The sequence below is a fragment of the Sceloporus occidentalis genome, unplaced genomic scaffold, assembly GCF_023333645.1.
Source record: "Sceloporus occidentalis isolate IW3139 unplaced genomic scaffold, rSceOcc1.0.p SCAF_4, whole genome shotgun sequence".
Taxonomy (NCBI): domain Eukaryota; kingdom Metazoa; phylum Chordata; class Lepidosauria; order Squamata; family Phrynosomatidae; genus Sceloporus; species Sceloporus occidentalis.
The window spans coordinates 99060247-99085122 of NW_028316984.1; the positions used below are offsets into that span (position 1 = coordinate 99060247).

General features: G+C 37.7%; 1 protein-coding gene across 3 annotated transcripts in view; it reads right to left on the bottom strand.

Annotated features, from left to right (window-relative positions):
• Positions 1–2730: 2730 nt before the first annotated feature.
• The window catches only part of GTF2H1 (general transcription factor IIH subunit 1), a 28149-nt gene continuing 6003 nt past the window's right edge, over positions 2731–24876 (bottom strand). For 2 of the 3 annotated variants that reach the window (XM_089521037.1, XM_089521036.1), the window contains exons 3-16: positions 23155–23323; positions 21677–21869; positions 19939–20101; positions 18218–18311; positions 16747–16896; positions 15538–15617; positions 13800–13930; positions 11734–11821; positions 11544–11632; positions 9433–9550; positions 8148–8238; positions 7704–7819; positions 6951–7043; positions 2731–6019 (exon numbers count right to left, since the gene is read on the bottom strand). In XM_089521037.1, the coding sequence (XP_089377163.1) occupies positions 5933–6019; positions 6951–7043; positions 7704–7819; positions 8148–8238; positions 9433–9550; positions 11544–11632; positions 11734–11821; positions 13800–13930; positions 15538–15617; positions 16747–16896; positions 18218–18311; positions 19939–20101; positions 21677–21869; positions 23155–23308 (1647 nt within the window). In that variant the 5' untranslated portion in view covers positions 23309–23323 and the 3' untranslated portion in view covers positions 2731–5932. Of the gene's footprint in view, positions 6020–6950; positions 7044–7703; positions 7820–8147; positions 8239–9432; positions 9551–11543; positions 11633–11733; positions 11822–13799; positions 13931–15537; positions 15618–16746; positions 16897–18217; positions 18312–19938; positions 20102–21676; positions 21870–23154; positions 23330–24876 lie in introns of those variants that run through there. The other variant, XM_089521035.1, reaches the window with a different exon arrangement.

Sequence of the window (24876 nt, forward strand, 5' to 3'; positions counted from 1 at the left end):
AGAGAGACCTTGCAGCACCTTTGAGACTATGGCGGGTTACATACCGCCGAGAAACAGCTCTGTCCCGCCGCCGCCGCTTGCAGCGTCTGGGAGCCGCAGCTGCCACACCACGGGGCTCCCGGACGTTCAGAGGAAGGAGCGCAGAAATCGCGCTCCTTCTCGGGCCCTGGAAGAGGCACCGCAAGTGCCAAAGGGCGCACTCGCGGCGTCACTTCTGGTGCGCCACGTGCGGACGCAGAGCGTCCGTTATGTCAATATGGCGGCGGCCGTGTGGAACGGCCGCTGCCATATTGTACATATTGAATACGTATTAGGGTTAGGGGGGTGCGGAAGCACCGCCCCTTCCTAACCCTAATACGTATTCAATATGTATTTTTTGGCGGTCTATAACCCACCCAACTAAAGAAAAAAGTTGGCAGCATCAGCTTTTGTAGACTTAAGTCTACTTTCATAGATTTTTCTGCCAAATGCATCTGAGAAAGTAAAGTCTATGAAAGCTCATGCTGCCAACTTCTTTCTTTAGTTAGTCTCAAAGGTGCTACAAGGTCTCTCTACATATTTATGTATTGCCTTACTCTGTTTGCTTTTGACTGGCTTTGTGAGTCAGATTCTATCTCTTTATTTTGTTGCACTTTACCAGATTCTGCAAGAAAGCAACATAAGAAACTACCTTAAACCAAGTTAGGCTATCTGCACCTTATTGACAGGCAGCAGCTTTCCTGCCTCTCAGGTAAGGGAATGGAAAAAAAGGAGCCCTTTTGCTATAAGAGAAGTATTATAGGATACAAGCCCCATGTGAGGAAGCTTAACAAATCTATTGCCATGAAGGAATTATTAATCCTTTTACTCTTCTACACTACAGAATGAAGAGAGTCTTGTGGTGCCTCAAGTACTAACACATTTATTATGCATGATTTTTAGTGGCACTACACACTTCCATCAAATGCATGCTGTATTAACCTTGAGTTGGCAAATATGCAAAATACAAATTATATACTTCCTGTGAAAAGGAAGGTTGGGGGAAAATGAAATGTAGGAAGTGCAGTACTTTAGCAAAGGCCATTCACAAAACACTGCTGACTGATAAGACAGGCAGATCCAGATGCCTGATTCTATTATACAAAATATCTGGAGTCCGTGTACCTGCTCATCTTCCAACTTGATATGGGCCATCATTTGCCAGCAATGCACTGCAGCATTTTATATAGCACAAGTCAAATACAAATCTAATTTCAGAATGTTGAACCCCATGCCAGGAAAAATATGGGATACATACATACATCTGTATTCCAGAATCAGAATTTCAGAATCCAGAATCAGGTAGTAACACTTCCATCTTCCCTGAAGACTGTTGATGACCTTCAAGTAACCATGCTAGAACAAAGGAACATGATGTAAAATTGCTGACTGATTCATGAAGTGATCTATGTCTATTTCAGGAGAGTCCAAACGAATGGACAAAGAGATTCCAATGTAAGAGCAAGTGAAATGCTAGCGAAGTTCCTCGAGCTGCTTAGCGTGGCGGAATGAAGGAACTGAAGAGGAGTGGGCCACCAGGGGCCTTATATATGGGTGGGCGGGGCTACCGCCAAAAAGTTGCAGAAAGATACATTGCTTTCTGCCTGGAGATTCTAGAAGTTTCCGAGGATTGCTGCGCAGGCTCAGAATAAACCCATTTGTGTGATTCGCAGAGACCACGAAGAAGAAAGGTAATATATCACACAACACATTATCAGTACAATGCATTGTGAACAATTTATTATTTGGGCCCTGTCAAAGTGCTGCCAGGGTGGATATGGGGCCACAGCTTGTATCTGGGCCTGCATTATCATCCATGTTGTCAGTGGCCAGTTATTTCTCATTTCTGTACTTTCTGTACTTCAGTTCTTTTTGACCTGTTTCTCCCCTTGGCCTGTGTATATTCATTTGCCAGATTGAATACCACTTCTTGCATTTGATAAAATGGACAATGTCTACGAAAGCTGACATTGCCCCCAGCTGTTTTGTCTTGCAGCAGTGTCTTGTTGATTTATGCTCTGCTTGAAAATTTGTAGAGAAAATGTACTGTGAAAAAGAAACCAGATCCAGCCAGTGCTGACCCTGGAACTTCTTACTGCTTCAGAAATGGTAATCATGTTAACAACAGTGAACTTGTTATTTAGGGTGCCTTAGTGTAAATAGCTGGAAAGCAGCAGCTATAAAGAAAGCTTCACCCAGTTCAGTGCATGTTGCCAATTCCATTTAACAGCAAAAGACAGGAAACCTTTGGTGGTTCTCATCCATTTATTGGGGGGAAAAGGGGAAACTGGCAAAAAAGTGAGGAGTGGTTCATTTATGGACCAAATCCTGCACAAGGAGATTGTTGAAATCGCTGATTGTTGAGACAATCAGATTTATCTGCATCACACTACAGGTATTAGAAAAGTACACAGTTGGTACTACTGCATCAGAACTTTCCCTGTGCAGAACTGCAACTTTTCACAGGGCAGATTCCAAAATAGCATTACTAACAAAGACACACTGAATAGCTTTTGACTGAGTTCTCCATCAGCATGTGAATAGTCTTAACCTTTTCTTCTCTGTTCCCTACAAAACCCAGGGTCATAGGATATGGTCACCAGAGATTCAGCATATATCCCAGCACCATGGGAATATGCAATAACATTACATCTCAGAGAAGGGATTATGTTAGTCTGCTGGAAGAAGAAAGAAAAAGACAATACTTGGAGCTTTCTTTTTTTTGCGGAGGCAGGAGATAGTAATTGTGATTGATTTCATTTGTGTCCTGCCTTTATTTTGACACGGAACCCAAGATGGCTTACAACAAAATGAAAGAAAATAAAGACCTGATAACCAAAACGTTGGAACACAATTAAACAAGATATATTAAAAACACAATTAACAAAGTATAAAATCATTTAGAAACATTACAATAAGGATAAAAATATAGCACACACCCTTCTCTCTCATATCCTAATGACAGTTGATCAGTGCTTATCAGAACAAAAAAATGATTCTGAAGTATGTGAGTGTTTGACTTCTACAGAACTCTTCCTCAGGCTGGGGCTGCTTGACTACTGCAGAATTAATGCAGTTTGACATCACTTTAATTGTCTTGGCTCCATTCTACTGAATCTTAGGATTTGTAGTTTGTTGTGGCACCACAGCTCTCTAACAGAGGCTAAATATCTCACGAAACTACAAATCCCAGTTTGAGCCATGGCAGATAGAGCAGTGTCAAACTGCATTAATTCTGCAGTGGAGCTACAGTCTAGGTGGTACAAAAGAGGGGATATGGAGGAGGAAACATAAAAGCCCCAAAATTAGGTAAGATGTTATGGCCAGGAGGAGTGAGTTACTGTATATACTCATGTACAAGTCTAAAAATTTAGGCCAAAGAATTGACCCCAAAAACCTGAGTAGACTTATCCATGGGTCAATTAGTATGCTAATGACTCCCAATTTTGATCTTTCTTTTCGCTCTTAATCCAAGGAATCTGTTTTCAGTTCTAAACTAGTGCCTGTTGACAGTAATGGACTGGATGAGGGCACCAAAACTTCAAAATCAGTAACAGAATAGTGTGTCTAAGAATATTTGTTTCTTGAATACTAATGTTTGTATTTGTTCTAAGTTTGAGAAAAATCACAAAACAGACAACCTAAAATATCAGAAAATACATATCTACATAATTCAGGTTTATTCTACAGCTTTTTTTTTTATCAATGCCAGTGATACAGGTTATATGCGTTTCCACTAAATACAAGTTCATCTTCAGATTCCAATGACTGTATGGTTAGTGAAAGACAATTCACAGTTAATAAATTAAGTCAGTCGGCAGTTTTGGACCATGCGCAGTAGGACTGGAATCAGCATCAATCAGATAGCAAAAATGGGGAAGAAATGTCTTAAGGAAACGTCCATGACAGTTGCTATTGCCCTCTTCTGGCAGAAGTCTCCTTATACATTTTTATCAAATAACTGAAAATTATATCCAAACTTAGTTGCATTTTGAGCTATTTCTATAATTTTTTTTTTACTGCAAATGCTGGTACGTCTATAAAGACATAAAATACCAGGAAGAAAAGAGAAAATATTTTGCCCAAATTCATATTTAATCTAGCACGAATAACAGTTCTGTTGTAATCCACCTTTGTAAATTCAGATAAGCTATTTATTGCTTAAAGAAATGTCAGTGCAAATGTATATTATATCATACTTTCAGTTACAGGATCAATTGGAGTGTGCATGTCAACCCATCATTCAAGCCTGACCAAAGCATTTAACTACTTTAGAGGCTTATCCAAATATACAAGGTATATAAATATACTTACTATCAGAACCAAAATTCAAGCAAGATTATATTCCTATAGCAGCATCAGTTTTTATTATTCATGGTTAATTCCAGCTTTTCACCATTCAACAGTAGAAAAATACTTTTGTTTGGTTTACAGCAGAATCACTTTGTAGTACATAATATGCAGCCATCTATGAAAAGGCAAGCAGTGGCAAGTTTAAAAACAGTGCCTTAACTTACTCCATATTATTTCAGTATAGATAGACTAAACCTGCTTTGTTCTGGTTGTTGCAGAATATCAGATCACTGAAACATGTTGTGTAAGCATGTATTCTTACATAAAGACAAACCCTTGTGGCTCACAAAACTAGCCAGTGCTAAGTGCATAATAATTCATGATGGGCAGAAATTTCCCATGGCAAAACACTGTAAATTGGTAATATAATTCCAGTTCTTTGTGGGCATGAATTGTTTTGAATATGATAAATTTCCTACTTTCCAAGAGCTGACTGGTTCATGAAATATCCCAAGAAACCCCATTACATATTAGGTAAGCTATTTGTTTGGTCCTAGGATAAATTGTTAACAAGGAAGACATTAAGACAATGAAATATAAGGAGTCTGACTCCAAGGACTATATAAAACAAATATACTCTGTTTTAATAAGTCAAGTATTTAATACATGGCAGGTACATCTTACGTAAGAGTGAATTGCCTCGTGTTTAGACCAGAATTGGTACAAATTCCAAATAGCTCATATATTCACTCTGTAGTGATTATCTAGTCGCCAGATGTAGCGGTAACAGTCATAAGCAGAGAACTGAGAAAAGCACATTTAAGATAGTTTTTTTTCCTTAAAGTTATAAAAAGTTATTATTTCTGTAAGTTTCTTAAACTTACTTTAAAAATGATTTTTCTTCACCTCCAAACAAGTCAGACTTAAAAAAATGCAGCAGCACGCACTCACACTCAAAGAAAACATGCAAACAATAGCTGGTAAAAATCCTGCATAAATTTGTGCACTCTTTCTGCTAAGTGCCAGCTTTGAACACCAAACATTTTCCAGTGCATTGGCTGCTGATCTGTAGGGGAGAATAGGAAAAAAAATGATCTACTAGTATCTCCTTAGGAATTTGAGGCAAAAGTCTCAACTATAATTAAAAATTTAAACTTGCTTCTAGAAGTACAAACAGAATACAATAAAATGTCGGGTTATAGTGACGAAAGAAATGTTAACCACTACCCTGTGCAATACACTTAAAAAAAAAAACTAGACAAACAATCTTGGATTTTATTAATACACCCTTTTTTAAAGTTTTTATTTCCGAAAGCAGCTTTTTATGAAAATCACAAGCAGTTCCTGAGTAACTGCAGTAAACAGTGTGTTTTAAAATATATATATGTATGTATTTGTCACTTAACTCTTCTCTGGTTTGGTTCCTTTTAATTCCCTAGTTTTCAAGTTTGTTCTCTGTTCCTTTCTCCAAAAGTGTGCAATTACAGTTAGCATCATTTTCAGGAGTCCACATGATGCTGTATTTCCCTGCAATGTCTGTAAGAGCTACACACTGGGTAGCTGTGTTCGTACAGGTATTGCAAACTTTTTCCCACGCAGAAACTTTGTCATCACTGGGCCTTCACGTTTTCTTCAGCATACGGCGAGATTGCCATGTGTGGAATTTATTATAGGCTGTTTGCAGCATCTCTTCTATATGACTTACCAGCTGAAAGAGACACAACAGCTGTTACAGTTATCAGGAAAAATACTGTTCATCAGTATTCAAGACCAATATTCCAACTGTGATGGTAGGAAAAAGCAAAAATGTGTTTAAACAGAAAAGAGTTTAGTGGTATTAGACATAATGAACCTATAAACTAGGATCAAAGATTTCATTTTAAGACTATTTTTTTAAAAAATGTTTCAACTATGTAACTATTTTTATTAGTCCATATGCACCACAGCCCATCTGCAGCATGAAATGAAAAACAAGGCATTTTAAAGAACTTGCACAAAAAGGGCAACCAAATTCTTAAATTGGCTTGTAGGTTCCCCTGATTAAATGGGAATACATAGATTTAGCCCAAGTATGATGGTACAGTTTAGAGATGCAACAGACACGATAGTGACCCATAAAGTTAACACTGTATTAACCAAGACAGACAGGATAGTTTAAGCCCCCTCCCTCATGCCACATTTTGTGCAGAATTCAACCAGAAACAAATCTTCAAGGTAGGCATTAGACACTTCACCACAAAAACAAGGCTGTCATTAAACAATGCCCCTGAGTTTCAGCCACCTCTCATGCACCTTAAAACCTCCCAGACAAATGTCTTATTTAAGACTTTTCGTCTCTCTTTTTTTGGAGCTACTTGCAACAAGTGTTCTAACTCATAAGAATGTGTGTTTTCTGGCTCTGAGTGTTGTTGGACTTTCACAAAAATAAGCAGGCTCTTTATAATTTTCTGCAACTAGTGTTCGCCTGCATTTCCTAGACCCCCTTTGTTGTTGTTGGGACTTCAGCCTCCACAGGCTCATTCATTTTGCCAATATTCTTTCTTAATTTTTAAAGGCCATTTGAATTATAGGGGCAATAAAATGTACTACCTTAAATTCTTACGGTATATAAAATAAAAGGATGGGACTTCATATCTTACATTTGTGCTTAAATACTGTCTTCGAATTTTGTCTTGGAATGGACAAAGTTTTGTAACTTGAAATCTTTCCAAATTACTCCTCATTTTCACAACCTGAAAGGAGAAAATATCAAATGATTAAATAAGGCTCATCTGCTTTATGTACATCTCTTCAAGCTTATATGTGATTTCATGTATTTATTGTAAATACTAAATCTTTTACTAAAATGGAGTTATGTATTATTTTCTTGTTAAGATTTTTAGAAGTGTTTTTGAAAAGTTGCATGACAACTTTAAACAGTATGCCTGTCTAGAGCAAAACACATGCTGAAACTATTTTGACATTGTATTCCATGATTTTCTACATTTTTAAAACACCTTTTAAAATCCAAGTAGCAAGTATCGCCTTTTGAAATCTAAAAAAATGCTGGATTAGAAAACCACATCAGGCAGTACTAAATTTATTCCAACTGTTAAGTTCTCTGTCTACTCTATAAACATCCCTGCATGAAAGTTTTCCTTCTATTCACCAACAGAACTTTTACATGTGATATTTAATTCATTAGAAAAAGCAGTTCTACTGTTAGTAAGTGTTTCCAGCATATAATGCTGCAATGTCCATTATGATGTGTTTATGTGTGTGTGTTGAAGTTGACTATCAACTCATGGTGACATCATTAATTTCATACAGTTTTCTTATCCAGGGAATAATCAGAGGTGGCTTTGCTAATTTCTTATGCTGTTAAGTGAAGTCTTACTGCAGACCCTGCCTACCTTTTCTTCTAGGAATGGTGTGTTAACAGGAAAGCAGGACCAGAAGTGTCGTAACAGTTCTCCAACTGCCACATACAAGTGCTTCAGTTCAGACTGAACATCATTTGGCACCATCTCTACAGTTAAGAAAAAAAATATGGCAAGTTACATTTATAACGAAATGTGTGAAATCGCAGTTCACTTTAAATGATGGTATTGGGCAGTGAACATATAAATCTGCCATGACTCTGAAATGAGAGGGTCTGTCAGCAAATCAACTCCAGTGTTTAACTGAGTTGGACAAGAAATGAATTCTGTCATAAGTTGGAATTTACAGTCAACAAGATATCTTAATTTTTTTCCATCTCAATTAAAAGTATAATTTATGTACAATGTTTACATGGCCAATTGAGACCACTTTGCATATTTAATAAAGTATGACCAAGCAAATCATCAAATACTTACGATTTATGGCTTGCTGTGTTCCACCCTGCATAAGTGCTCCTCCAGGTGACAGGGCTGTGATAGTACTACTTGCAGCACCGCTTGAAAGAACCTTGAAAAACAGAAGAATTTATTTAATTCACTTTAATAACACAAACAAAGACACTGTAGCATGAGTTAAAGGACTTAGATCAGCTATTTGCTATGTCTTTTTGGGCTAGAATAGATATTACTTAGTTATATATTAAAGTGTCAGCTTATGTTAGAAAACCAAGTGGGCATTTATTATATGGACAGACCCCTTGCACTATCAAAATGGGATGGTCCCATTATATTTAAAAGGTCATCTATACCATATCACAATCATTAGGATGGTTAACGTTCTGCAATTATGAATTCCCTCCATTGAAGATCTGAGTTTATCCTGGAAGCAATGAAATATGTTAATCTCTGCAGGCACTGGCAAACTCTAAAGAGCTCTTGCCAGGCAGTTTAGTTAGGAGTTAGATGAACCAGTGGACTGACCTGATGAAGAACAGCTTTCAAGTACACACAACTTCAGTAAATCACAGAATCATAGTTGGAAGAGACCACAAGGGCCATCCAGTCCAACCTACTGCCATTCAGGAATACACAATCAATTAAATGTACATTCCTACTCCTTCTTTATTTATTCCCACCTTCTCCTCCCTACTTATATTGAGTTTTAAATTGTAAACATTTTAAGGGCAGGGGGGTCTATCCAATTCTCTCCTGAAAAACATCGAGCACACTAATATTGCATAAATCTATCCACATAAATTGGATTACACACATGGCTGTCTCCATGGGCAAGTGTCCCAACAACTGCTATGAAAATATGTAAAACAATGACAATCCAAAATTGTTTCCTAAAATTAATATAGAAGCTAAATTTTCAATGCTTGTTAAAAAATAATTCAATAACAATTTCTCAATACGTAATGAGAATATGAAATTCTTTCCACAAGAATATGGATGCAAACAGTTTATTACACATGTAAACCACAATGAAGCTGAGATTCTGTTGGCCAGTGTAATTACACAGCTGACATTACAGCAAGAGAAGGAAAATGGTGGCTGGTGAGCATGGGGATGGGGTGGGAGAACAGCTTGGGGGCTACCAAGGCAGCCTTTTCTCCTGATGGTGATGGCTTTCTCTGATTTCCCATCACTTCCACTGTATACCCTAGCAAAAAGTACACTATGCTAGTGTAATACACAGTTAAGCATCAAGGAGTTTGGACTCAGCTTCCAGTTTTAAATGAAGCAAACATACATATCCTACCTGAGTTAATTTGGGTACATATACTTCCATCTCTTCTCTAATACTATACAAAGAATTAATAATATCTTGGCTAGTTGCATATTGCTGTGATTGAATTGGTGTTGGACCATGATAGTACCTGTTGATGAGAAGAGTTCAGAATAAAACATTTGAGAATAAAACTTCAGTTCTTTGTGTTTAAATAATACTTTTCAGGCTTTAGTAGCCTGTTGTTGTCTTTCATTGTAAGGCATCAGTGAGGTAAATGTTGTAATCATCCCATCTGTTTTCCTCTCAAAAACCACTGATGGCTCTAAGAAATCTTCAATGTAGAGGTCACATCCATTTTTACAAGCTGTATTTCAGTTTTGAATACTACTGTTTTGCCAACATTCAGCCACAGTGTACTTAAACTCAGAATTTGGATTTACGCTTGATTAGATTAAAAATAGAAACACAGTGATATGGTAGAAAAGGAAAATCAAAAACCAGGATTGGATAATACCTATGTTAGTTTACTAAAATATCATAAACACCTAAGATTCTGAGTCCTCTAAGATTCTTCATTTGGCTGAATGAAGGGAGAAAAAAAGTACAAAAATAATTCTGACCTGGGGATCTACTGTTAGAATAAAGTCCCATGATGAAGTATGCTAGCATCAGGTTTCACTTCAGGGTAGATGTGGAAACACCCAGTACTTGACTAGGTGATTTATTTGATAGACTATCAGCAGCACAAGCCCTACAGTTACTTATGCCATCATCTCAACTGAAGCACCTTTTGAAGGTTTGAAACTCTGATATAGTAACCAACATAGATTTTTTGAAAAAGGAAGCTAGAACAGATCAGAAACATAGTGGGAGAAGGGAGGTAGGTATAGACTTGTTTGGCTCTGGAGAAAGATCAGCTGCCTTTGTCTCTCCTATTATCAGCCACAGCATGACTGGACCAGGCTACCTCTGGGATTTTGAATACTTTTAGGGATGCAGCTGCTGAGCTACTTTTGCCTACTCAAATTAATGGAATTTCAGTTTTATTCACTTAAATATTGGGAGGGGGGAGCCCTACTGCCTAGAAAGGGGTGTTGGGGAGAGACTGTTTATCTCTTCCTGCATTTCTATTTCCATGGATCTTCTGACCCAAGTTTTCATGTTTGCTTTCCCTTTTCCAATTTTTTCCCATCTCTCTCAATTTCGCTAGTATATATGCTTCCTCTTCCCCTTCTGCATTAATTTCTTTCCTATTTTGCTTCTTTTCTCTGTTTGATGCAGTCTCTGTGGGGAAGATGCCACATCTTTTTGTGGTTTTGCTACAGCACATTTAAAGAAATAAACAGGTTCATGGCCCCAAAAGGATGGGCTCCCTAGACTCCTCAAACTGTTTCCATCCCAGCTGGTTGTTCTAAGAACTCAATTTTGTTTGTTCATTACTCCCTCCTCATACTCCTCACTTTTTTTGGGGCGGGGGGAGTGTTTCTTACATTCTAAATCTGAATGAAGGGATTCTCTCTTTTTTTCATTAATCTGTAATCTGCTCTGCCTAAATAATCTACAGTCACCAGGACCCATCTGAACTTGGAAGCTAACCAGGATCAGCTCTAGTTAGTATTTGGATGGGAGACTAAAACAATTAAATGTTCAGAAAACTATTTTAAAAAATCAGAAAAGTGAGGAAACTATAATTAACTGCAATTAATTGTAGGTGAGGAATGAGGAAAATAATTTTAGTAAATAAAGAAGGATTCACCCCAAGACTGTTGTGGAAGGAAAACACCGACAAGTACATTTCTACAGGTGCTTGTAAAATGATATACAGAATCGTTTGAGCAGAAATATATTAGTTCTATAGCATTCACATGTTTTTATTCGCTCACAAGCAGAGGAGTCTCTGGATTTAGTTTCATTTTTCTCACAGTGTTCTGAAGTGCTCTGTTTTCCATATGGAGATCCAACTAAAAGATACTGCACCCTCCTCCCCCTGCCACTTTCTCTGAATTCTTAAGTATGATTATTTTGTTTAAAAAATACTTGTATTTGTCTGAGGATAGGCCAGTGGGGACAATGAGCAACTACATTTTGGAACAGTTGTGATTAAAACAATCAAAACATTTAATTTTGCCAGCAGAACATACCTATCTGATTTCTTTAGGTTTAGTGCAATAGTTTTAATGCTGTTGTTGTTTTCTAAATCTTCATATTCAATGGATTCTTGCAGCTTTACCTGAAAGATAAAATACTGTCACTGCTCTACAAAACTCTTCAACAAAGCAGGAACTGTGTCATGTCGTAGTCTTCTTTTAGAAAGTGAACTCATAGCCTTACCTTTTTTACTGGTGGCTGAAAGAAATCTGAATCCCTGGAGTTTCCATCTATACTGCTGGTCTCACTGTAATGATCACCTTGTGCTTCTCTGAAAACCATGAGTTAAGTTTTTTATTAGATTCTCTCGAATTATTCAACGAAAGTTCATATAGATTTACACGCATGATGGGTGTCATTACTTGACTATTTACAAGTGCATTCCCTGTGCACATGTAAGAAGAACATCTCCTCCTGAATCCATGGGATCCTCTACTAGAGGATAATCTTTGGGAAGGAGCCTTGTGGTATGAGGGTGTCTGAAAAGCTCCTTATAACACATTGAAGTTAATGCCTGCATGACAAACACTGGAATACAGAAGTAAACATGCAGAGGACAAGCTGCTGGTACACACTATGAACAGTCGTTCTTGGATGTTTAGAGGAGGAATTCACAATCTTGTGGAGAGAAATAACAAAAGACAGATGGGCTCTTCAGGCAAGAGAGAAGAGGATGTTGGTTACTATTTGAAGAACCCATCTGTCTCTTGTTATTTCTCTCCACAGGATTGTGGATTGGTTCTCTGCATCACCCAGATAACAAGAGGGTAGAAAGGAACAAAACAGTAAAGGGGACAACATGTAGCAAGAAGAGGGACTGTGAGTTATTCCTTACCACCACTACTACATTCATTTCAGGGATTCCTTCCCACTAACAACCCTCTATTTTCCATAAGTACAAGGGTGTACCATATGCAGTTTGAACTACATTATGCTGTTATATAGGGCTTTAAACACCTATATCTGAAGACCCTCCTCCTACCATTATCATACTTTAATTTTTTTAAAAAACAATCCAAAACATACCATAGACTGTCTGCAGCAAAGTCTTCAGGACCCTTCTCACAAAGCCAACACCTAACTACATGCAAAAACTTTATATCCCATTGAGCTGTACTTCTGCCCTTCAGCAAATATAAAACAAAAATTCCAAGCGAGTCAATATCTAAACAATGAGGACACATGAAGAAACCATTTTGCTGAAACCAAGCAAGTTTAGGTACGAACAATGCTTGGATGGTAGACAATCTGAGAACCAATTAGCCGGTCTTGAATGGGAGAAAATTGTACTAACAACCAAAGCTTCTAGTAAGATAATATAGCTAGATAAATTTATTACGGTCACAGACCAGCATAATGTAAGGTAATATTGGTCCTTGACTCTGTTTCAAGCTGCAGGTAGGGACTGCATGTTTGCATGTTCCCACACATAAAATAACTGATAGATTTAGAAAGCTTGGTGTCACTGAGAATGAAGCTAGTTTAGCATTCTTTCAGACATTTTCTATGCAGAGGAATTTTGAGCAAGGGGTGTTAACTACACAACCCTTTACTCAAAATCTCAAATATACTCTATGAACAGTACCTCATACGCTGGGTTTTTGTTTTGATCAAGAAGCTCTATAAGGTAAGGGATGAGTATCCATTCCTTTCTTCTACTTTTTTCTTCTTCCAGGAATTTGTTGCCCATGGTTTGTCGTGATGACTTGACGGGCAAAAATATAGTGGTTTGCATCAAGCCAAGTGTCACCATCACAAAAATTAATTTGTGAACCATGATTTAGAAGAAAGGCAGTAAATATACTTTGCCAATTATGATGCCACAGCAAACTCTGGTCAGCAAAAACTAAGAAGTGATGAATGAAGGAAAACCATGCATGAAAAGGAATTAAATACTTCAGAACACTACTTAGCACTCCTCGGTTGCCAAAGCATGGGTTGGCACTATGTCTTAATTAAATAATTATCTAAGAAAACCCATAATACTGAAGTGTGGAACTTTCCTCTGCTTCTTAGTGGCTAATATATGCAATGTCAGTATGGTATTCGCACAGTTTTTCAGGCATCAGGTTTCTTTTATTATTTGCTTTCAATATACTATAAACTTGGGGAAATGATCAGAAGTATTTCAAGATGATGGACCCTGCCCACTTCATTTCTGAATACTTTGGGAATTGGCTGACTAGGAGGTTGCTTCCAGCACTACAGCTCTTACATTTAGTCTGGGAATTGCTCTGTGCCTAACTTACTGTTTTCGGAGCCCAGCTGCAAGAACCATGGCACTGTGATGGTTAAAGCGTTTTATAATGGCAGCATTGCTACTCTCCTTTATTGATTTGGTAGAGCTGGATGTGGAAGGTGCCAAGGAAACACCATAACCCTGCAAAGAAAGCAATTATGAGATGTTGAGCAAGATGTTCTGTATCATGGGATATGGGGAAAGATTTCAAGTCAGAATAACTGAACTATTAGCTTTGCAATGTTGTATAGAGTAGATGTCATGACAAAAGTTCTTAAGAAGATTCACTTTTCTGTGTCTGACTGACCAACATGAAGCCATTTACACAGTAATATTTCACTGCTTCAATATAACAGAATTCTGCAAAGGATCACTACTGGTGAATCAGATTCCACATGTTAAATCTTGTAGTGCTTATCAAGGTGTGTACAATTAGCCCATGCTTTCCAAATATCATGCTACTACAGTAGTGCCCAAATCATAATTGTTCAATGACAAGCATTATTTTGATGGATGAAACTGACGTTCAGTCATGATACTTCCCTGATACTCAACGAAATTAGTGGAAAATGTACACACACGTTTTTCCTGAAACATGAAAAAGGCTCATCTATCATTATTCAGACAAGAGCTAGTTCTACATTACTGTGAACTTGTCTTTTGCATATACTCTATATTTCCCTGAGACTACCATGTTTTACAAAGCAATAACATACACTCAAGATCTCCTGGCAATTAACTGAACTGAGAAGTGAATCAAATATACACTTTTGCCTTAGAATATGTGCTTTGGAAGATGAGACCAACACACATATTGTAGTGTTCTTTCCAAGAAAAGCAGCATTAAGAATTCACCAAACATTTGTTAATGGTCTACTGCATTAACCAACTGTAGATTACAATTCAGGGAGGTCCACACTCTGACAGGCTTTGACAACCACACTAAAATCCTGTGGTCAAAAGGCCCCTGCATCTTTCCTAATTGAAACACAGGAAAGGTGTTTGCTATATATAATTGGATGAATAACTTAAAGGATAAACATTAAGACACTCACACACAAACCCCCCCCCCCCTTACATAAATGGAATAAAAAGATATCTTTATTACTGAGTTTAGGCTCACGATTTATAAATCATAAAGCTAGTATTACTTAAAAGACAAGATTCATACATAGATTTACTATATACTAATCAGATATTGGGGTTTGGTTATTAGAGAAATAAAACTATTCTATGTTGAAGATGAAATGTTAAGGAAGTTATGTATGGAAATGTTCAAATTAATAATAATTCTATAATGATTTCAGAAATGCAAGTACAATAAATTTTATGTTGATAAAATTTATTTTTAAAAAAGGAAATGAGTTTGTTCTCTTCAGGGCTCAGCCTATAAAATTATTTGATCAAAGAGATTCAATTGAAAGTTTTGAAGGGAGCTTATAGTGAAGTGGGTAGAGAAGAGAAACAGTTCTGACAGAAGCTGGAAGTTAGGGACTAATACAGCTGACAAGAGGATAAAATAAAGAGATAGGGACTTAACCAGTTGCACCCTGGAGCTGGAGAAAGGATGAAGATCACTACAGAAATGCAGGGCCAATACCATCCACCTCCGCAATGTTGAAAGCTGGGGCTTGGCATGTTTGCCAGAATGCAGCACATTTTCCATGGCATAAACCCTGGTAATACACTTTCTTTTTACTCTTGATATATTATGCTTTTTTTTACAGTTTTAAATCAGTTGTACTTACTTCATCCAATGATTTATCTTCCAAGGCTGTTAAATCTAATAAAGGATTTTTCACTCCTTGAGACACCATAGTTTTTAAACCTAGATGAATAAAACATGTTTATTTTTAAGGACATGGTCTGAGTCTTCTTGTTTCACTACACAGTTATTCTGCCTTAGGGGTGAAACCGACTGCCCCAAAGGGGCAGCTTGAAGCCATCCCTGAGAAAGCCAGGTTGGGGCCACAGCAGCCCAATCCGGCTTTTTGCCTGCCCAAAAAGAAGTAGCAAAATGCCGCTCCTTTTTGAGCCAGTAAAAAGCCAGCTTTTCCCTTCCTGTCATGGCTTTACAGTGCTCTAGTGGCATGTAAATGCCGTGCCGCCAGAGCGCCATGAAGCCAGCCCACATGTGGGCAGCCCACATCCCATGTCCCTAAGCTTCTGGGAAGCTGGCATTTTGAGCCGGTCTGTTTCAGCTGATAATGCACTTTTTTCTAGGCTGTGCACAGGTGACAGGTGTAAGAAAGAGAAGGGAGTCACCATCTGGAAAGAAAGCTGCCAGTTCCTAAGAAGCTAATTTCTTCAATGCTGAGCTTGTCGGTGGGTGTTCCATGATATCCTGGGAAGACTATCTTAGAGAACCACTTGTTTATCTGAAGGCAACTGCTGCAATCACTTTGCTCAGCAATTCCTGATGGTAGCTGAGTATGATTTACCTATCACTTTCTCCACTCCCTATAAATTTATATTAAGCGGATCCCACAATGTACAGAGCCTGCCAAACCTGGCAAGACCCCTGAATACTTTAACTGTGATTGAACAGAGTTCTAGTTCAGATCAGGGCCACAAATTGTTAAACCAAGACTGCCAGCACACTCAGAAAATCACTTGTTTCTAATAGCATACAGTACTTAAACATGCCCAAACTTAGAACATTTAAATTTCTAATAAAATTAGATATAACATTTTAAAAAACTCAACGTTGACTCAGTGCTTATGTTCAAGTTCAATATTTCTAAATACCAAGAATTGGTGTATGTGCACAGGCATGCATACTGAGAGAGAAATTGAAAGTTAAATAATTTGGCAGCAAATATTTTAGTAATCTCAATAGAAGTTCATTATAGGGATAATATTTAACTGTTGTTATCTCTGTTTTATAATTACAAAAGCTGACAAATTTGTCTAGAAATCAATTTCTCCTGTTTAGAGAACAAGTATTAAGAACATACCCTTTTCATCCATTTTGGCACATTCTGCAAAAAGGTCTTTCGATCCTGCATTCAACCTATCCCTATGGAAATAGTGAGATTGAAAGAATCGTGTCCAGAATTCTTTCTCTGTCATTTTGTGAGGAACATTTTCTGCATATTTCAGTTTTACTGTAAACATGACAAATATAAAAATTAGAAGCTATAGAATATGAAATTTCAATATTTATTGAAAACATTTATATGCAGATAATTTGAGTTTAGAGTGAAGTACAGCATACAAGGAATACATGTTAGTGTGTGATAAAAATCATTATTCAATAGGAATAAACTAATGCTGAACCTAGATTTGCTGTTGAATGCGGCGAAAAATAATACATCATCTCAATACTTGTATAAAAAAGTGTAGTTGAGCAAGGAGTCTAACTTCAGTACTGGTGTTGGGGCAGTATTTCCCACAATTAGAGTAAGCTCATTTAAGGTGTGCAGGACAAGCTGTATTGCACACACAACTTTGTGCTTCAACACCTTAATGTTGCTTATTCACTGTTCTGCCTGGTATGTACTTGTACCCTACATGCAATGTGATGGGTGTTTTCAGCATGGATCACAGCCATAAAACAATGTAAACCCATCTGATGTATGTGTTGAGTCTGGTCACATCTGTGCCTGCTTTTGTTCAGTCAAAAGTCTTTCCCAACATTCTTATTTGTGATATATTTAGAGAGGGCAACTAGGCAAACAACTAGTCAGATCAGCAATAGCTGTTATGATACTGGCTGAGGACAATGACAATAGTGAGAATAGGGTGCTGCCACTGAAAATTTACTTCCCTAGCATCATCTACCCGAGAAAGCTGCCTCACTCTAATGGTAGAGTTAGTCCTGGAAAAAACACAGGAAGAATCATTCAACAAGTTCTAAATCTCCTATTAGCATACTAGACTTTTGTTCATAGCTTGGTTAATCTCTGACCAGTAAAAGGAGTTTGATTAATTTGTCAGGCTGACCTGCATCTGTGGTGACTTAACTAAAGTGCACCCACGCCATATGCAGCTTTCAGTTTATGCTGAAGCCATGGAGTGGGAAAAACAATGGCATGCACACCCACACTGCATGCATGTGTCCCACTGTTTTCATTTTTCCCCTTATATGTGGGGGGGGGGGGAATGTTCTGGAACGGATCCCCTGCGTAGGCCAAGATACAACTTTCCTAGTCATAAGAAATAGTAAAGAGGAGTAAAGAAATGTAATGGGGAGAAATAAGAGAAATAAGAAAGAATCAAGTATAAGACAGCTGCAATCATTAACTCAGCAATTTTACTTCTGAAACAATGCAGCAATATTTTTTATTTCTTCACACTGGTTAATCCTGGATTAATGACCTCAGAGAAGAACTGGAACGGAAACTGGAAGGGAAAATATCTTCTAGCAAGCATCTAAAGTGCAGAGGAAAGTATGACATATAACTCTGTATTAAATAGATCACGTACCAGCAGGATAAGTCCTAAATATAGATTCAATTATATCTGATGTCAAATTATATCTTAGGCCATTGCATCCATCTGTTTGAGGTCGAACATCAGCCTGCAAAATTAAAACACAGAGAATGTTAAAAAAGAGACTGTTGTGTCAGTCATGTGAAACACACTATGTACATGCTATTTGTCACAGCGGAGTATGGTTCTTGACACATCTTAACTATTCTTTTGATGTAAACACAAATTACATTTTAATACTGTTAAAGACAAAATGCATAGATATAGCAGAAAAATGAATAAACATCTCATAGTGAAACCATAATATCCAATGTCTTCTTCATCTGTTTACATATGTTCGCACATTTTTTATATTTGATGTTCTTCTTTCAACTTTAGTCTCGTCTTATGTGATACAAAGGTATTCTACGTTTTTTGGTACTTTCAAAGACAATGTGTGTATGGAACATGGGAAAAAACAGGAGCTGGTGAAAGACACATTATGTGTTCCTAATACTCAAACTCAGTCTTCTGATTGTTGCATTCTGAATCAGCTGATTTTTGTGATGCTCTTTAAAAGGAAGTCTCAACCTCACACATTCAGTAATCTAGCTGGGCTGTTGTCAGGGCACAAAAAATGTGGCCAGCCACTTTCTCCTACAGAAGTCAAAGCTGGCAAAGACCACTGCAAAGTACTAATATGACTTGTAATCATTTTAATTTGTAAGTTGCACTGAGTCCCAATTTGGGAAAAAGGCAGGGTGTAAAATATAGCTAGTAATCGTAATTGTAATCATCATAACCATTTCCATCACTACCATTTTATAAACAATTAGGAGAGTAATTTATTAGAAGGAGACATACCACATTAGATCAGTGAATTAGCCTTGGATATGTTGTCTTAGGTACAGGTTCGTAAAATAGTTTTTGGGTGCTGCAATTATATTACTAAACACAGGTTCTTTGACAATAGATAGACATTAGAAATAAGAGCTGGGAAATGGTACGATATACAGCCTGCCCTCCCTATATGCGGGGGATCCGTTCTGGACTCCCCCATGTATGGAGAAAAGAGCGTATGCTCAAGCCCCATAGGAAATAATTAGGCATGTGTATGCAGTGGTGCGCAGGGCACATGGCACGGGTATGTGCCTCATTACTTTTAATGGGCCTTGCCTTCTGCGTAAGCTCAAAGCCGTGGAAGGCAAGCCCGCCTATGCAGAGGGCTGACTATAATTGGGTGGGGTGCAGAGGCTGAAGGTGAATCTTCTCTCTTTGTCAATGAAATTTTGTGTATGACAGAAATATTGGAACCTTCTGGAGTGCCCTCCTATGAAGTATGAGAAACTATAACTGAAATCATAGGGTCAGATCAAACGGTATAGTTCAGTCTCAAATTCCAGCAGAATATGGATTTTTCTATACTCTGCAGACCTCCGCAGAACCAAAAATACATTTTAAAGGTTTTTGCAGTCCTCCAGAGTACCTAACAAGCACCAACAGTTGAACAACATTGAAAGGCATTAAACATCTATTTAAATATCAATACCTATTAAAACATGGCAGAATTTTTATTGTAATTCACTTTAGAAGAGACAATAATTACTACAGTAGACGTGTTTCAGAATATTGACAACTATGGTTTAGATTCTATCTCAACCAGAGCTTACAGTAAATACCAGATGAAAATTGTTTTCTGTTAAATAAATAGTATATACACAACTCAGTGAACATACCAGAAAAGCAGCAGAAATGCCCACATCCTGCTTATTAGATGCTACAGAATTATCCATGGCATTCATGCTTAAACGATTGGCCCAGAATTCTTCAGCACTGATCACCTGACTCACAACAAGGTCTTTATAAAGTTGAAACAAAACAGGATCTTCTTGCAGCATTCTGGTAAGAGAAGATTTAAAGCTATTTGAATGTTATGTTTCTTCGAGTATAGGAACTAGATTTTATGTGCATGTTAGAAATGAATATATTTTTAAAGCAACAATATTTTGCAAGTAAGGACTTCAGAAGTTATAACCTTTGAAAAACATGGTAAAGCTGTATGTCACAGGGGTCATTCACACTTACATTTGTGAGCTGAATATATCCAGATCGTATGATCGATGTGATACCGAATCAAAGTTCACTATGTTTGCCATGATCGAAGCTGTCCAGGTAATTCTGTTAACATCGTTCACATTACCATTTGTATCAATTTAAAATGAAGCTGATTTTTCTACTGTTCTCTCGTTTTTAAAAAAACTGTCAAATGATGCGCATCTACGTTACAATGTTTGGGAGAATCCCCCCCTCTTTCAGCCTCAGAGGATGGTGATGGAAAGCTCCGCTGAACAACCCTTGCCAAGTAACCCCTGGGACAGGTTTGCCTTGGGGGAAGTCACACTCTCTCAGCCAAGAAACCCCACAGGTTTAAGCGCGGGGTATAAATGCAATATAGTATGTGTGGAAGAGCTTTATTTGCACCAACCTGGAAGTGGAGTCTGCTATGGTTTTATTTCTTAGGAAAGAGGAAACAACCTCTAACCCCCATCTCCATTGACAGTTTAAAAAAAAAAGTCAATCAAATCATGCACACCTTTGACATACCGATGGTGTCAGTATTTAAACTACTGTCTACTGTGGCCACGCAATAGGAAATGTGCATAAGCTATAAAAATATATATTTATTTTTTAAAAAACACACCATCTAATGATATTCTTAGGAGATCCCACTCCCTGGCTTTGGTGAGCTCTGGCAATCAGCCATCGGTGCAGATATAGGGGGATTGCAGAAGAGAAAAAAAAAAACTGGGCTGCGCTTTAAAGAGACCACTTTAGAAATCACAGGAAGTTTGAATCCACTTCATTTCTGGAGCTGCTTTTTTCACTCCCATAATTGAGTGCCGAAAGGGAAAACAATGGCACCTGCTTGATCTGCCCCCTGCACATTAACCTTTCCCTTCCTGTGCTCTGAATTGAATCAATAGCAGGTTACCATTTGCGACTGGTTAAAAAAACTCCAGTTCTTTTGAAAAGATGTGGTAAAATCCTTGGCTCCAAAAGAACTGGGTTAAATGTTTTTTTTTGCTAGCCCCCCCCCCCCCCCCCCCCCGAGTCTACTTGGTGTCAGTGTGAATGACCCCGAGATAACCGGTTTCCTCACCAAGCTATTTCGTAGTGTGAATGGACCCAGAGTGTATTTTAATAATGAAGGCAATCATTCACTGTTCCCTTGGCCTTCTACATATATATTGTCAATGATTTCAAACTAAACTATATATGCCAATTCCAAATACATTACACTCTATAAAAGTAACAATTGTACTGTCCCCACAACTTTGCATTATTAAAAAAAGCAAGCAATGCTTCTTTTACAAATTGGCTAGGCATCTCTCAAGGCTTCAGCCGCACAGAATTAAAAGGGAGGCTGGTATATCAAAGGCACAGTGGGCTCTCTTATTATATAGCCATTGTCACCTGTTTTTTTCTTCAAGTTCTTTATTTGCTTTCCTCTTGAACTTGGGTAACAGCTGCTGAAGAAGATCCTTCACTGCATCTCTCTCTTTTACTGCTGTACTTTCATTAGAAAAATGGAAGTTGGTTGTGTCTCCCGCATGAAGTACCAACTGAAGCTGTATCTTAGCTTTTCCTTCAGGACTGATTTTCTGACCTATAGTTAAAGAAAATAAATTACTTAACAGAAATCTCTCTGCCCATTCATTTGCGTATAACAACAAAGAAACTGTCCTATAATCAGGGTTGTATGAGCACAAGATTCAGCTGAAACCAAAGCTCAATCAAGCTTCTTTGAACCAGTTCAGCTGATGAAATGGGTTTCCTTCAGAAATACACATATTTAAAATATACCTCACACAATGTATGGGGAATTCAGAAAAACAGAAGTCTGCCTCTAAAATTAGTGTCTAAAGTATTGATGCTCTGAAAAAAACTCAGGGTGGAGTAGGCACAACAAATGGGTTGAATGAATGACAGGTACACATTCTAATCGTAAGGAACATATTGTCCGAATTCAAAGACACAGCTGTGTAAGTCTGAAAAATCAGTATACAAAGGGATCTTCTAGCACCTTTGAGACTAAGGCCTGTTACAGACTGCCAAAATAAAGCTGCTTCGGGTCTCTTTGGAGGCATGCTGTTTAAATGATGCATGCATCCTAAGAATCCGGAAGCTGAACCAAAGCTGCACTCCAGTGCTTAGGAATGGAATGTGGCTTTGGCGCAACCTCCGGACTCTTAGGACCCATGCATCATTTAAATAGCATACCTCCAAAGAGACCTGAAGCAGCTTTATTTTGGCAGTCTGTAACAGGCCTAAGTGAAATAAATAGTTAGGATGAGCTTTTGTAGACTTGAACCTATTACCTACATGCATCTGAGAAAGTAGGCTCAAGTCAATGAAAGGTCATGCTAACAACTTCTTTCTTTCACTTAGTCTCAGAGATGCTACAAGATCTCTTTGCATACTGATTTTTGTCAGAAGTTTTTGATAGAATCTTCTGTGCTTCTTTGCCTTAGTATTTTTGTTAGCTGGTGTTCAAGATGCAGAGAGAATGCTTAGGGGGACATCTATTGTTTGTAGCTAACATTAAATGGCTCCTACAATTTCCCCTTCATAGCTCCTGATTCAACTCAAATCCTTTCCTTACTCTCCATCCCAGAAATATTTTCCTCCAGTGTTTTTATCTCTTTTGTACAGAATATTGTTACAATCCTTTGTTATTTGTTCAGCTTCTTATATTTGTCTTAAGTTAATTTTCCATTTCCTCTGGACTGAGAATACAAATTAAAGATTTAAATTTTTAAAAAATTTAGCTCCTGTTTCTTGTACTTGTTAGGTGAGAAGTTAGCATTGTATTTAAAAGGATTTGCATGATTCTATCAATAAAAGCTGCATGCTCAGACAAGTGTGAGGTATTTAATAGAATTGTTACTTACATTTAATATCTGCATACATATGGCTGATTGTGAATCGGTCTTTTCCCTCAGGTGCCCAGGCTATTCTTTCAGCCATAAGGTAAAGAGCCCCATCCTGTTTCTTTTGACGCACCTTCTTTACTATTAGTAACACTTCTTCAGATGATGTTGCCATGATGGCTATAGAGCACTGCATTAGAAATAATAATAATTTTTTGGTATTTGTTCTTCATAGACAGAGTGTCCATCCAATATATAACTAGTAACTGAGTCCCATCCTGGCTTCCAGCCCCTGCCCCTTTTGTTTTGGGAGCCTCATCTAAATATCTTCTCCATACAGGAGACTGAACCGCTTGCCTGTAGAGTATGTTTCATCAAACAATTCTTGCATGGTGGCAGATGATAGCTCTCTGCCTCTTTCCCCCCCACAAAAAAGATAGTAGCTTAGATTACTGACATACCCTACAAAATAACACGTCTCTAATTTATTCATTAGCTCTGTAGAGACCCTGTTCTCCCTCAATTTATTTTTTCCCTTTGCATTTTGACTGTTTTCCAAGATCTATAAGGGACCTCATTTTCCTCCAGCTCAGGCTCCTTATGTCATCACAGCGAGTGCAATCATGCATTCCACAATAGTCAGAAATTCAAAGTAAGAATATCATGAAATCCCATTGATCTGTACATAAGGACTCTAACTGTAAAATAGAAAATATGTATATAAACATATTATAGTTAGAGTCCAGTTTTTTGAACCACATAGATTTTATAGCTATTATGCTGAGTTATTGTAGTTGACAATTTTATTATTGTTGGATTTTGAGAGCTAGCTAGTGAAGAAAGTAGATAAGAAGAAAATAAATTTGGTGGTGCTGGAGAAGAGTGGTGAGGATACAGTGGACAATCAAAAATACAAACAAATGGGTCCGTGAATAGAGTAAGCCTAAAATCTCCCTGGAAGCTAAGATGATCAAACCAAGGCTGTTGCACTTTTGACACATCATGAGAAGGCCTATCATTAGAGAAGACAATAATACTAGGAAAGTAGTGAGAAAGAGAAGACAGCACAGCAGATAGCTAGATTCAATTCGGAAGGTCATGGGCATGAGTCTACAATACTTAAAACAGAGCAGTGGAGGACAGGAAGTCTTGGAGATGTCTCATCCACATTAGTTGAGGTCAACTTGAAAGCTGTTAACATCATGGCATTTTAATATATTTGGTTCTGATGTAGCATCTTTTATGTTCTGGAGTTGTTTCCAAGGGCATGGTTCTAAACCATTACTCTATCATGTGATAATAAATTCTACAGTTTAACCATGAGCTGTGTGAAGTGTAGTAATTCCGTTTGAATCTTCACCATTTAGTAAATGATCCTGGGTTCTAGTACTAGGGGAGAATAAGAAAAGCTTATTTTCCATCCACGTTCTCCACACATAATTTGTCATATCTCTATCATGTCTTATCTCATTTCCATTTTCTCTAGGTTAAACAGCCTAAACACCAGAAGTGCATGGGTAAGTTTGGATAACACTGTAAGGCATAGTTTATCATGACATCCACAGTATTCCGTTCATTTTCGAGGATTTTCCTAGGAACATCTTAACCATAGCGTTGACCTATCAGCAGCCAAGACAGTTTAAAAGAGGAGTGGAAGTCACAAGGCCCCCATAACAGTATCCAGATCAGCTAATATGATGAATGGAAGGAGTCTGAGCTGGAAGACCTCATGGGGCTGGAGCA